General features: G+C 41.3%; 1 protein-coding gene across 1 annotated transcript in view; it reads left to right on the forward strand.

Annotated features, from left to right (window-relative positions):
- The first annotated feature begins 1,216 nt into the window (after window positions 1-1,216).
- The window catches only part of CASTOR2 (cytosolic arginine sensor for mTORC1 subunit 2), a 178,131-nt gene continuing 164,433 nt past the window's right edge, over window positions 1,217-14,914 (forward strand). The window contains exon 1 of the mRNA XM_034752414.1: window positions 1,217-1,624. Coding sequence (XP_034608305.1) covers window positions 1,512-1,624 — 113 coding nt within the window. The 5' untranslated portion in view covers window positions 1,217-1,511. The remainder of the gene's footprint in view (window positions 1,625-14,914) is intronic.

Here is a 14,914-nt window from a genome sequence, read left to right on the forward strand (position 1 = left end):
CAATGAGCTTCAGATCAGTCTTTGAGGCCCAGATCCCGTGCTGAGAACAGTGCAGGGCAGACCCACCGTGGGCTCTGTGTTGGCAGACTCCTGTGCCTGCCTAGAGTACCACGGAAGTCCAGTGAGTGCACTGAAATGCAATCACAACGTCCTCAGTGCAGTATGGCTTGTGAAGTGGTGCATATAGAAAGGCGCTGTCTGTTTCAAGGGTCCAGTCCTTCAACTCTTTCCCCCCCTGTGCTGAGGACTGACTTACCTGAGTAGTCCCATTGATTTTAATTGTACAGTCTGCAGGATCTGGCTGAGGGGACAATGCCATGCTTTTTATATGTTACATGTGTATGGACTGTAACGCATGAAAGGGGCCACTTCCACAACGGTTTATATGATTGATTAAATAGTTTGAAATCCAGTGTGTAAAACAATTGCTGCATCCACAGTATTTGTACGTGTATCACATATTTTTGTCTCTACGTAGGAGCAGGTAAGTGACACACATTAAACATGATGGTGAGAATAAGCTGATGACGGTTGAAATGGCATCATAACTTCTTATTTAGAGCCTCCAAATTCTTCCCACCTCTGGCTTTTCTGATCCGTGGCATCTTCTAGCAGTCTTTCAGGCCCTGTCTTTCTTCACATCAGTGGTTCTCAACCTATTTACCATTGTGGGCCGCATATGCAGCTCTCTGAGAGTTACGTGGGCTGCATCCACACAATATATATACTACCTGTATGTATGTCCCTGAGGATATCACGTGGGCCGCAGCTGTGCGCCGTTTGGGCCGCAGGTTGAGAACCGCTGCTTTACATACAGGCTTAACTTTACATAAGGGAGTTGCCCCATTGCCGTCCGTAGGACCACTTGTGTATTTGTTGTTGTTGTTGGATTGGGACAATTAGCGTAGAAGCAGTGTTGCCTGTGTGTGTATATGCACATGCATTGTCAGCCGGCTGAAAACTACAGCAAAACCTAGGGGAAGATGCTTCCAAAACTGCCACAGAATAAAACTCACACACACTTCCTGCAGTAACTCAGTTGGGAGGTCTGAACACACCCCTGAGACCTCTTTGCTCCCGGTCTGTATTAAACCCATGGAAGCCCGAGGCTACAGGGTCCCTCCCCCAATGGACTACAACTCCCAGCATGCACCAACCGGAGAGCGCATGCCCAGTGGAGGTCCGTTTGAGTGGCAAGTTGTTTGTTACACTGTAACACCAGCTGCTTTCTGCACTCTGGAGTTTTTGCTGCCTCTGAGCTCCCTTAACTCCTTTTGCCTCTGGTCCTTTGCTTAGCTTCCCCCTCTGCCCGTCTTCTCTTGCTTTAAATCTCTCTCTAACTTTCACATCGGCTTCTCCCACCCCCCTGCTCCCTCCCTTTTCCTGGAGTCTTAAAGGGGGAGAAGAAGAAGAAAATAATAAAAAAAAAACCTTCCCTTTTTTTAAAAACATAGATTAATAAAAAAATTAAACCCCAACCTAGATGAACTACAAATGAGAAAAAGGAAAAGATGGAGCTGCACATTCTAGAGCACAGGCTCAAAGTAGCCAGCATAGCCAAGGAGAGCGTCCAGTTGTTTACCTATGGATTAATCAAACTTGCTTTCCTTTCCTCCAAGACCAGGTAAGTGCCAGAGAAATAAACAAGGGGAGCAAAAATGAAAGATAAAAGAGGCTGCCAGTGAGATCCGATTCCCGTGGCTAATTCCATTGCAGAAGCTAGGATAGAGGGGGGAGGGGGAAAACAACTTGGTTCTTTTGCATTTTTTTCTTCCTTGTCTCCAAACGTTGGAAGGGGGGGGTGGTGTTCTATTTGTTTTATTTTTTCTTTGCTTTTTTGTTTAATATGTATTTTTAAGAAAACCTCAGTTTGTCTGTCTCCCCTTGTTTTGCTGTTCTGTTCTTTTAACATGCATATGTCGCCGGGGAGCTGCTTCTTGTAAATGAATGGATGAATGAAAACAGGTGTGAGGAATGTGCCGGGGGGGAGAGGGGGGTGAGCCATGGAAAGTTTTGTTTTTTAATTTAAAGAAAAGTAAATAAATAAAAAGGCGATCGGTCTGGACAACAAAGACGAGAGCAGAAGCAGGAGGAGGAGTGGTGTGGGTTGTGTTTTTTTTTTTTTTTTTTTTTTCCCCCCAGCACTTATTTAAAACAAACACCCCTTACACGATTTGCTCTTTTAAGGGTGCTTTTTAAATGCTGAGTACTCTGGAATAAGAAGGGATTGAAGTGCATGCATTGTTGCAATATTACAGTCCTGTATTTTATTATTTATTTATTAAGCATTGTGGTTTGTGAGAGGTATCTGAAGAAGAAAAAATGCAGTGGCAGGCAGAGTATGAGAATATTTTTTTCTTATTATTTTGGCCAGTCTATAAAAATATATATGTATTCTGCCAAGGCGCCTCAGAGGAAAACAATTTGAATTGCAAATGCATACTATATCTATATAAAAATATAGTCAGGTTGTTGACATTTGTTGGTTTACGTGGATAGAGTGGGAGGTAAATAACCCAAACTCTTTTTCGGTTTTCTGAGCCTGATAATTTGTATTTCACTTTTCTTCACTGAATCATCCCAAATAGCATTTATGTTTAAAGACAGGGGACTTTTGCAGGCAAGAGGAGAGAGAATAAGTTAGCATTATTTTTCTAAATGGTTTCATTCCATTCTGTAATTCAATCTGCTCTGTTCAATAATGCTTACGGATGAATGGACCTGTTTGTGGTGTAATTTGATTGCAGTCCCTTATATCTTACAGTTAAACTTCTTGCATTGAAATTTCACTCTGATTTGTGGCTCATCCCAGTTGGCTCAACACTGGCATTGTTTGCAGTGTAATGTATATCAGCACCTTGTTTACTGCTGCCTCTGAATACTCAACAGGGTATTAAAGGCTTAAATCTTAAATGTCTTTTTTAATGTACAGTTTCATTACTAATTAAAAGTGACTGCTAACCTTTGTTCCATTTAATTGCTAATCAAGTCACTGTTTTCTGATGCTTCGTGTCAGCATTACAGTCTTCCATTGTTGTATGCAGTGTTAGTCCCAGATATTAGGGAGAAAAGGTGGGTGAGGTATTAATATTATTATTAATCTTTTATGTTATGTTAAAGTCAACATTTTGAACCTTTAAATCGGTGGCTCCTAACAAACATTGTTTTTCAAGTTCAAAGATTGTCCAGTTTTCTTCCAGCTTAAAGTTACATTTCTTGTCCACAAAATTTGGCAACCATGAATAGACTTAAGGTTGCAATATACATCTCTTGCGTTTGTGTGCAGTACCGTATCTTGCATTTTAGGTTGTACTTTATCAACCTCCAGGTTTCATACTGTTGCTCATCACTGTCGTATTGGAGCACTTTCCATGTATAATTAGAAGCAATAGCAAAGTCCCTAAGAATCTTGATGGAGTCTCTGGCACTTGTCCCTTTTCAGGGTCAAAACTCTGCTTGGAGAGGATTTTATGCTTTGTTTTTTAAAAGATTTCATTCATTCCCTCGTGTTTTTTTTTTTTTTTATATATATATATATATATATATATATTGCTGCTGTTGGTAGGGATTTAGGGATAGAAGGTGGTGCCAGTGTAGTGTCAATCTTCTGGTGACTCACTCCTTAAGTAGTGTTTTCAGTATATAGTGTTACCGTGCTTCACAGGTGCTTAGGAAACCAAGATCCTTGCCCCAAGGAGCTTCTGTTCTGATGGAGGTAGCCCGCACAATGAAGGATCAGGCATGAAAGTGGGAGCAGATAACTGGGTTGATCTATCAACACACTTCCTCCCCTCGTTCGGATCTTCTTTAAAGTGAACATGATGGTGGTTTGATGATCATGAGCCCAAAGCTCTCTACTTACCCTCAGGACAGAGTTCCTACTCCTTCCCACTAGTGTTACTGAACCTCATTTTGAAGCGACCAATGATGAGTAGGGAATTGAACCTCCGCACCCATTAAGCCTTTGTGCAGAGATATTAAAGGTGCCAGTTGCTGTGGTAGCCTTTGCTATCTGTGATGTGTCCAGTGAGACCGCAGAGTGAGTCTTCACCTTTGCTGCCATATTGCCGTTAAGCGGTGATGCCTTTTGGTACACGTTGGTCTGGGATGGATTTGAGCCAGGGACCTAGTAGTGAAATGATCAGTATCCTGAGATCAGTAGTTTTGAGCTCTTCAGACTCGCCCTCACAGTGAGATTCTCATTCTGGGGGAAGATGAGTGAACTGTGATGAATTCTGAAGCATACATCTGACCCACTTGTAGCCCACCCCAGTTCTCATGCCCGCATTCAGTATTCATTTACTTGAGCTCGCATTACAATAAACGCATTTATTTTTAAAACGAAGTAACCGTGGAAGTAATCTGATGGCTATCAGTAAGAAGGCAGTTAATGAAAGGAAAGGGTGAGACCCAGGCTAAACATGGGATGAACTGAGGCAGGCCTTTTAAAAAAAAAAAAAAAAAAAAAAAATACAAGTTGTGTTTTAAAATTAGCAAATGTTAATTTTGAAATGGCAGATGGACAAAGGGAAAATAACAGCAAAGCTCTCAGATAAAATACAGTGTGACAATATATCTATGAGCCAGGTCCTCAGCTGATATTAATCTCTTTAGGCCTACTGTCTTCAATGGAGCTACACTGAAATATGAGCCAGATTCATAATTGGTGTAAATCGGTGCACTGCAATGAAGTTGGTAGACTTACAGGGATTCACACCAGCTGAAGATCTGGATCATATATTTTTAATGGCACGGTTGAGATCTGCACATACCAAAACTGAGATCAACACAATTTTCCTGCTGTTACCTTTGTTGTTTCCCCCATTGTTTGCTGATCTCTTTTTTTGCATCAGGTCTAGGCTTGGAAGAATTAGATTTTTTTGTTGGTAAACATTAATTGCACCGTACACACACGAACCAATGAAAAAATATTTCTATCAATGATTATCAGAATTTACAGATAGGTAAAGTAAGAAAAATGCTGCTTGAGAATTTCTTAGTTTGATTCCAGAGTATTTACTTTGTATATTTTCATATGTGATGTTGACAATTTCTGCGTTAATGGTTATAAAACTTTAACTGTTTGAATCTCTGTCTACTGTAATTAAATAATTTTCTGATCTTTCCTATTGTCTGACCTCCCCCTGTAATTTTCCACAACTCTGAAAATGTAAATTGCTAAAAATTAAAAAATGTTTAAAACCCATTATTTTGTGCAACTGTGGAAAATTTCAATTGATACAAATCTTTTTTACAAAAAGCTTAAAAATAAACATCAATATTATCCATCAAAATTATAAAACCAAAAAAACCTGAATTCTCCCAAGCCCAAGCATGTCTAAATTTGTCTTGTAAACTTCTCGGTGGCAGGGACCTTGTCTGTATTCTGTAAAGCACACAGCATGCTTTTGGGTGCTGCAAAAATCACCTCCACCACTGTTAAATCACTTAGTTTTAATATTGCACCCTTTCCCTCTCTTTCTTTTTGTGCACGTTGTCTTTTTCAAATGCGAGCTCTTTGGGGAGCTGGTTTCTTGTATGTCTGCAAAGCACCATGCACATTTACCTGTATGGTGCTGTATCAAGAGCAGCTTCTATTCCATCAGCACCAAATACCCCCCACTTCCATATCCCATTCCTGCTGCGGTGGTAAAAATTAAACTGCTCCTTACAATGAGGTGATGCACCATGAGTGACCTATAGGAGGGCTTCCAGTTTAATAAATCCTATTCACTGGTTGATACGTTGCCCCGTTTGTCACCTTCGCTTACCTCCTGCTTCAGATGTTCTAGTTACATCCTCCTCTCCTGTCCAGGAGTTAGAATCTAAATACACACTCTAAGTACTAGCAAGGAAGGTAACAGGGAAAAGGAAGGCAGAGGCATCTTGTCTTTCGAATGAATTTAAAAATACAGTCACAGAGTTGAGTTTGAGTCCTGTGAGACATCTGGGGGTGGGGGCCGTGGTGGTGGGTGTCTCCCAAACCTTTTGAGCAAAGATACATCCTGGAATCATGATAATTAGTCTGTTGATAAGTCCCTCCCTTCTTATCATTCATGATCCAATCCAATTTTACAGTGTCTTGAGAGTTTATATATAAATGTATGTATATGTGTGTGTGTATAGTGTACATATGTGTGTCTACATATCTTTTATTGCTATTGATATTTGTGGCTTCTGAACAGTGCTTCACACTATCACCTTTCTGGGGTCAATAGGTCAACATGTACCCCATCCCTTCTGAGTTGTCAAACAGCTAATTAAAAAGATAATTCAAGAGGGGTGAAGTAAGCATAAGATGATCTTTTACCCTGCCAAACCCCTCATCTGAGACATTGGCCATGCAAGACCATGTGACAGCTCCCAAATGCAAAAACAAGAGAGACCAGAAGAAAAATGAGTTTGAGATGAGGTAGGTAACATTGATGGGATTAATTTATTGAGTCTCTGTAAAGATTTCTAAACCCATCGGTTGCCTGATTTTCGGCTGCCAAGGTTTAGTAGTAAAGAGTGAAATAAACCAGTCTGTGGGTCCAATTTGGGGCTGGAATAACATTACTTTATAATCAGGGTGAAGTTGAAAGGTATTGACTTGGGGTGGAGGGTATATTTACAAACCACAAGATTTATTTATTTATTTTTGGGGTTTTGTTTTTAAACTTTGGCTACTCAAAATGTAACAAGGAAACAAGTACAACAAACTACATATCTGTGTCTAAATTGGTTTCTCATTGGGGAAAACTAAATAGAGGGAACTTTTTATGTGAGTTTATTCTTTGAACCAATCTTAATAGGCCTGCAAATGAACAATTTGTTGGTGCTTTGAGTATAAATATCTTCTCTTTGCACTATCACTTGTTTTCTCATAAATGTCTGGGCTGGAGATAATTTAATGGAAGATGGTTTAACACTCTTAAGTTTCAGACCTTGTGATGTGGTAGTGTGAAGAAGATTTTAAAATGTATCCAGTTATGGGGGAACATTACAGCATGTTCTAGATGTTAGGAGCTGGTATTCAAGAGATCTGTGGTCCATTTCCAAATCTGCCATTGTGTAACGCTGGGCAAGTCACCCTCTTATGTCTGATTCCCTGTTGCAAGACAGAGATAGCGTCCAGCTTTTGTCAAATGCTAGATCTTCTATCCAAAGGCAAGTTCTTCCTGGTACTCAATGACTCTTATTTCCAGTTCCATAATTCTGTAGGTTCTAGGGCAGTGTTCTCAAACTTTGTACCTTTCACATACCAAGCCTCTGAGTGCGACCCCCTCGTCCCCCATAAATTAAAAACACTTTTTAAATATATTTAACACCATTATAAGTGCTGGAGGAAAAGCGGGGTTTGTGGTGGAAGCTGACAGCTTGCGACCCCCCCTCATGTCATAACCTCGTGACCCCCTGAGGGGTCCCAACCCCCAGTTTGAGAACCCCTGTTCTAGGGGGTCAACAAAAGGCTTCTACAGATAAGAGCGTACGTTTAATCCCAAAACATTGGGATGGGGTTGGGCTTATTTGGGTTCTTTTCTCCTCTCTCCCCCCCCCCCCCCCATGAATAGTGGTATGGAGGAGATTTTTCAAGGACCTGTGTGTGACATCAGAAACGTAAGGACTGTGACTTAGCAGTCTAATCTATCTCCTGCACTGTCTACTATGACCACACATTGCATTGTTGAGGCATGGGGGTGGTGGATAGGTTAGGCCTTAAAGGCTCATGGAGAAATGGCTTCTTTTCTCCTCCCTGTCCCCCCTAGCTCAGCGATTCCCCAAAGCACTCTGCCATGTGCCTCTGCATGCTCTGATTGCTGCCAAGAGCACTGGCTGTGTACAGCACTGAACTCCGCTAGAGAGACCCAGCACCCACTATCCAGCAAGCAAGTTAGGGGTGAGCAGAAGGAACAGAGACTGAATTTCACATTGCCAGCTTGAGAACATGGCTCTGTAACTAGGAAGAGCAGCCATTTATGCTTATGAAGGGTAAATTCCATCGACGGCTCTTAGAGGACATTATCCAGTGTTTATAATACTTAGGACCTTGGAAATAACAGGTTTCCTCCCTGCTGATCTGGTCTTTTTTTTTTTTTTTATAGTTTATCTGCAAACATTGTTTCTCATCCACCTCCCTTCCTCTATTCTTCTGACATATGGCCAGTGTGTCAATGTTTGTTGTTACCATTGTCTGAAGCCTTGACCTGTGAATCCTGTCAGACCTTGCAAGTTGAGCCATGTAAGGTCATGTCTACACTGGAGAACTTACAGCGGCGCATCTGTACTGCGGCAGCTGCACGGTGTAAGACCTTGCGTGTAGCCGCTCTGTGCTGACAGGAGAGAATTCTCCCGTCAACATAATTAATCCACCACCACCGAGTGGTGGTAGCTCTGTCGGCAGGAGAAGCTCTGTGAACAGTGACACGCTGGTGAAACTTGTCGCTTGGGGGAGATGTTATTTCACACCCCTGAAAGCCATAAGTTTTGCCGACGTAAGTGGTAGTGTAGACATGGCCTGAGAAGATGGGAGGAACATGTAGCTAGAATCTGCATGGAATTCAGTTGAAACATTCAAATCCCCAGCTTTGTGCCATGAAGCACTGTGTTGCTGGAGGGAGATGCTGTCTTTCAGACATCAAGTAAACCTGAGGTTCTGACGAGTCTTTGTCATTGACTAGGGCAGTTAAACCCAGGGTTCTTTTCTAGATTTGAATTTGGGCAATTACATTCTGAGCATCTAAATTCCCGCTGTAGTTTCAAATGAATGTGGTATTCTTCTACGCTTTCTATCCTAAACTGTTCGCATTGGCACAGCTGCTGTTTTGCCCCACTGCATTTCCTTGGTGTGTGCGGTGCAAGATTAGTAGGGTAAGTTAAATGCCCAGTGATATGTGAACTCTACCTACCTCATTGAAATATTCTTAGACTTAATGTTTGTTCAGCACTTTGAAGTGTTCAGATGGAAAATGGTGTGTGTGTGTGTGTGTGTGTGTGTGTGTGTGTGTGTGTAAATGAAAAATACGCTCTCTTCTGATTTCTAGCTGCTCCCTCTGCTGGTTGGATGTCTGAATCTTCAGCAACAGAACAACAATATCGTATAACTTATCATGGACTGAATAGAGATACTGGATTTATGACTTATTGCAACAATCTGTAACCCACTAACAACCCCTTCTTCCAGCCGCTCCTTCCCCTTTCCTTTCCTTCCTATGACTGGAGGGATGTTAACAGGCCACTTCACCTTGAATTGTCCCTTGAAATGTATGTTAACTACTTATGCTAAACAATCTGTTCCACCTTGTATTTAGCAGTGACGTTCTGAGTTAAGCCATGTCTACATGTACAGTGCTGAAGTGGCACAGCTGTGCTGATACAGCTACGCCACTGCAACGCACCTGGTGAAGACACTCTATAAGGATGGGAGATGGCTCTCTCGTCAGCATAATAAAATCACCCCAGCGAGCATAAGCTATGTCTGCGGGAGAAGCTCTCCTGCTGACATAGCACTGTACACATGACTGCCTATGTCAGTGTAACTTATGTCGCTCTGGGGTGGTGGAATATTCACATCCTTGAATGACATACGTTTTGCTCACATAGGCAGTAATGTAGACATGGCCTTAGTTTCCCAGACTGGAAGAAGAGCTGGGTGTAAGCTCAAAAGCATGTCTCTCTCACCAACAGAAGTTGGTCCAATAAAAGATATTACCTCACCCACTCTGTCTGTCTTACATGAACTGTGACTGTTGTGTTTTTATGACGACTTCTTAGTGACAATGTTGTCAAGTTGTTTATTGACACGTTTTTTAGAATCAATAGGATAGTCCCTTAATGTATTGTAGTTTAGATTAGGTCCAGTATTTAAGGCCTAGACCTATTTGACAATACCCCATTTCTGTTTTATAAAAATATAAACCATTCTGTTTTTTTACAGTGGAATTATCTGCTGGGCATACTAATACATTTATTTAATACCTCATTTCCTACTAATCTCGCATGCCTCAGTGTTACTGTTTTAATACCTTTGGACAAGCATTGCTGTTTCTTTTTTCAGAGGAAACACAGCACGGATTTGTTCTTTTGTTTATTGCCAACATTAGTAAACTCCGGCTCTGATCTGCTGATAATTGAATGCTGGTAAAGGAAGAATTACACAACAAGAATGTTAGTGAGGAAATAACTCTATTCATTTCAGTTTAAAATCAACAGAGCAAAGCTTATAAGTAGCAGTTGTCATTTCTAAGTAGAAAGATCTTTCTTTTCCAGAGCTCAACTCACTTTTGTGTAACTAATTAGAAGATATCGTTATTAAGAGAGAAAACAATTAACAAACAAACATGTTTTCTTATAGCATGAAGGCACTAAAGATTGTTCGGTTGCAAAAGAGACCTAACCAATTTCCGGTTCGTTCCAGATCTTCTATGCAAAACTTACTGTACTGGCCATGGCAACTGGAATCTAAGTTCACTTTTGAGGTTTGATGTATAATAAACATCTTGTACTACTTGATAAAAAGATTTATTCTGCCATCCAAATCCATTAATGCCTTACAGGCCGGAATTCACTTCCTCACTTTCATCTGTTAAATATATGTAACTAAAGATTAAATACAAGAACTAGGGGTCATCAAATGAAATTAATAGGCAGCAGGTTTAAAACAAATAAAAGGAAGTTCTTGTTCACGCAGCGCACAGTCAACTTGTGGAACTCCTTACCTGAGGAGGTTGTGAAGGCTAGGACTATAACAGAGTTTAAAAGAGAACTGGATAAATTCATGGTGGTTAAGTCCATTAATGGCTATTAGCCAGGACGGATAAGGAATGGTGTCCCTAGCCTCTGTCTGTCAGAGAGTGGAGATGGATGGCAGGAGAGAGATCACTTGATCATTGCCTGTTAGGTTCACTCCCTCTGGGGCACCTGGCATTGGCCACTGTCGGTAGACAGGATACTGGGCTAGATGGACCTTTGGTCTGACCCAGTACGGCTGTTCTTATGTTCTGTTCTTATGTAACTAAAAGCTTGCAGTTTAGAAGCAGTCCATCTTAGAAGGCTTGTGCTGGTAATGTTGAGGTGTCAAAAGTGCTGTTTAGCTCAAGCTGGCAGAATCTAGTAATGATGAAGTCTAGATTCATACGGTAGTCAAACTATTTGCAACCATTTTTGGGCTGTCTTTGGTGAACTACACTTACTGTATTATAGAAATCTTTAAGGACACGCTGGCTTTCTGCCCATCAAGACAGGCAGGTTTCAATCATGATAGACCAATTGAGTAAGCTTAACATGACTGCAAAGCCCCATTTAAGATGCAGACTAATATGAAATACTATAACTGCAGGGAGATGTCGGGAGGGACCGAGGAATTGCAGGCTGTCATTGTCAGTGAACGCCACAATCAATCTGTACTGAGGTGTCAAGGAAGATAAGAAAAAGCTGCTTATATATGTGTAGATTTGTTTTTTAATAAATGTGATTCCAAATGCATTGTGGGTGTTTTTCTCATTGTTGGAAAGTTTGGGCACCTCTGTTAGGGTACATCTATACTTACCTCCGGGTCCAGCGGTAAGCAATCGATCTTCTGGGATCGATCCCGGAAGTGCTCGCCATCGACGCCGGTACTCCTGCTCCGCGAGAGAAGTACGCGGAGTCGACGGGGGAGCCTGCCTGCTGTGTCTGGACCCACGGTAAGTTCGAAGTAAGGTACTTGAATAACGTAGCTGAAGTTGCATATCTTAGTTCGAATTGGGGGGTTAGTGTGGACCAGGCCTTAGAAATTTACTGTAATTGTGTATCCAAAACAGTGCCAGCTAAGTTACAAAATGTAGCTTTAAAGTCTTCCTTATAAAGTATTAAAATAGGTGAGTTGATTTTTTTTTTTTTAATTCATTTACTTGTTCCCAGTGGAATTTTTGAACCTTAGAGCTTCTTGCTGGTTCTGTCAGGCTGGGGATTCACAGGTATTGGTACTAAAAATAGGAATGTTTACAAGTTGGGAGGTGGGTAAGCCAGTTAAAACTCAGGCGTGGCTGTCTTTTCTCCGAATGTAACAAGTCGTAAAGAATGTACAGGCTTTATAAAACTGTATCTGGGACAACGTCACTGTCTTTTCTGTCCCAGGGTTTTTCAAAATAGCAGCATGTGCCAAGGGATCTTAGCAATGTTGTACACTGGTCACAGAGAAACCTGAATATTCCTCCCAGTTGTAGGTGGAGGAAGGACTGCCCATTGGTCAGGGGCAGTGACCAACTTAGAATCCAGCTTCAGTTTTCTGTTCCGCCACAGACTTCGGCGTGACCTTGGGCAACTAACCTAGTGCCAGATTTTTCAAGGTACTTAGGCATCTAAAATTCATTGAAATCAATGGAAGTTCAGCACCGAGGCACTTTGGAAAATCCCACTAAGTGGCTATCTGAAATTTCAGATAACTAAATACCTTTAGAAGTCTGGTCTTTAGTCTCTCTGGGCCTTAGTTCTCCATTTGTAAAATGAGGCTGATAGCACAGGGGTACGTGAGGATGAATACATTAAAGATTGTGATGTGCTTAGATTCTATGGGGAGGGGGCCATATGACTATTTAAGGTAGAGAGGAACTCCTATCCCCTGGTCTTGTTCACAAGCCAGACCATGTCTTAAACAGCGTTTCTGGCTCGCTCATGTGTACTCCTCTAGGAAAAGTGTGAAGTTGTGCACACTTAGCTAGTTCTCTCCTAAAGCTGCACACAGTTATACTGTGGGTGAGAGTTAGAGGCAAGGCCTTTAACAATACTTATTTAGCTATCTATAGACCAAAGAAAGATACATTGAAACATCAGTAAATTTTGTATTTGTATTTTTAGGAGGGCCTAAATTTGGGGGCAAAAGTTAGCAGTATCAGCAGAGGCTGAAAAAGCTTCCCTGTGAATAAAACTAACACATTCTTCTGGATTTCTACAGTGCAGTGTGGAGCTGGGATGAACTACATTGTGTGTAGGAAGATGGTAGTTAGTAATGGGATAGAACAATGAGAATCCTGATGACCATCTACCTGCAAAGCCAGTGCATGATTCCCACAACAAAGGATGTATCAGAGAGGCCTAGTAATTCGCAAAGAATAGTTGAGTTTTGTTGAATCTATACTTACACCTTTTCGTATGATGTAGGAAATATTTTTCTTTTCACTTTGTATCTGACTGACATGCAGATGTCATAATATTCTGATGGCTTGATGACTGCCATGAACAAATCTCTCTCTAAGTACTGAGCAGAGTTGTATCAATTGACTGCCGAGGAGGTTACAGAGAATGTGGGTTGACCTGGCACCTGACTTGATTGTTTTCCTGGAAAAAACAGAGTGACGAGGTACAGGCTTAGCCAAGTTGATCAGCATAAATGTCTCAGAACCACTTGGGAGTCTCACTCAGGACTTTGACAGTGAATCCCATAGTGGAATCTTGATGCCTTGGGATCTAGTGCTGTTGGTCTGGAGTCTCACCTTTTCCATACAAAATGCTATTCAGAAAAGTAGAAGTAAACTTTAATGTTACTTTGAGCTGTGTGTGGTTCCCTGTTATCACACAGGCATGTTGAGATGTTCTTGTTATCACTGGATGATATCCTAGCAGTTTGTTTCACTTGCTATTACTTTCCATCCAGTATCATTAAGTATGGCTGTTAATCTCCATTAACAAGTGCAAAAACATTTTCCGGCTGAGATTATACAATTTAACCATTGACTTTGGAGATGGAATATCAAAGAAAGGCTGGAGGTATAAGAATGGGGAGGGGAAGCTGCCTTCTTCCTAGTTTCTTGGGCCTTTGAGTTTCCTTATGATGATTTTGCATGACCCTAGTTCCTAAGCTATTAAAAACTAGCATATGCTACAGAGCGTTTTCAAGGCTGCTATCTTAAACTAGAGGTCAGCCCTAGCTTCTTGGGCATTGGACTAGAATAAAGGAGCTTTGGGACAGAGCTCTGGTGCAGAGGATCTGTGTCTGTTTCCATACCTGTGAAATTGGGGTAAATGTTATCTCCATCTCACTCGTATTGTGCAGATTGATTGATTACAACTTGGAAAGGTTCTATACTGGTGTTTTTCTTACTGCGGTTGACCACAACATTAGCCAAACTAACTAGTTAACCCTTCCTTGGAAGTTCTATTTATGTATTTGATGTAATTTAGCAGCAAATATTATGTCTGCACAATGCCCTATTCTATCTTGGTTTGGCTCTGCGATGGTACGCCCGTCAGTAATAATGATCCTTTGGTTAATGCAAACTACTTGAAACCCTGTCCCTACTGTGATAAGTCATGTGATGAAACCATACTTGGCAGAGAATGCTCTCCTTAGTTTTCCTATTGGAAACAAGCTACTCCATGTTCACATGTTACTTGGTGGTTATTGTACTCCTTGTGTAGGCATTTAGTCTCCTTATAGTGAATCACAAGCTAAATGGGAGTCGTTTAATGTAACACTGTTGCAAAAAAAGCGAATATCATTCTGGGATGTATCAGCAGGAGTTTGTAAACAGGACAAGAAGTAATTCTTCTACTTTACTCCGCACTGATTAGGCGTCAAGTGGACTATTGTGTCGAGTTCTGGGCACCACATTTCAGGAAAGATGTGGACAAATTTGGAGAAAGTCCAGAGAGGAGCAACAAAAATGATTAAAGGTCTAGAAAACATGAGCTTTGAGGGAAGATTGAAAAAACTGGGTTTGTTTCATAGAATCATAGAATATCCGGGTTGGAAGGGACCTCAGTAGGTCATCTAATCCAACCCCCTGTTCAGGGCAGGACCAATCCCCAGACAGATTTTTACCCCAGTTCCCTAAATGGCCTCCTCAAGGACTGAACTCATAATCCTGGGTTTAGCAGGCCAATGCTCAAACCACTGAGCTCTTCTCTTCACTAATGTGGGAGGGGGAGGAGGGATAGAAGACTAGACTGAGAAGGG

This window comes from Trachemys scripta, chromosome 18, assembly GCF_013100865.1.
Source record: "Trachemys scripta elegans isolate TJP31775 chromosome 18, CAS_Tse_1.0, whole genome shotgun sequence".
NCBI classification, from domain to species: domain Eukaryota; kingdom Metazoa; phylum Chordata; order Testudines; family Emydidae; genus Trachemys; species Trachemys scripta.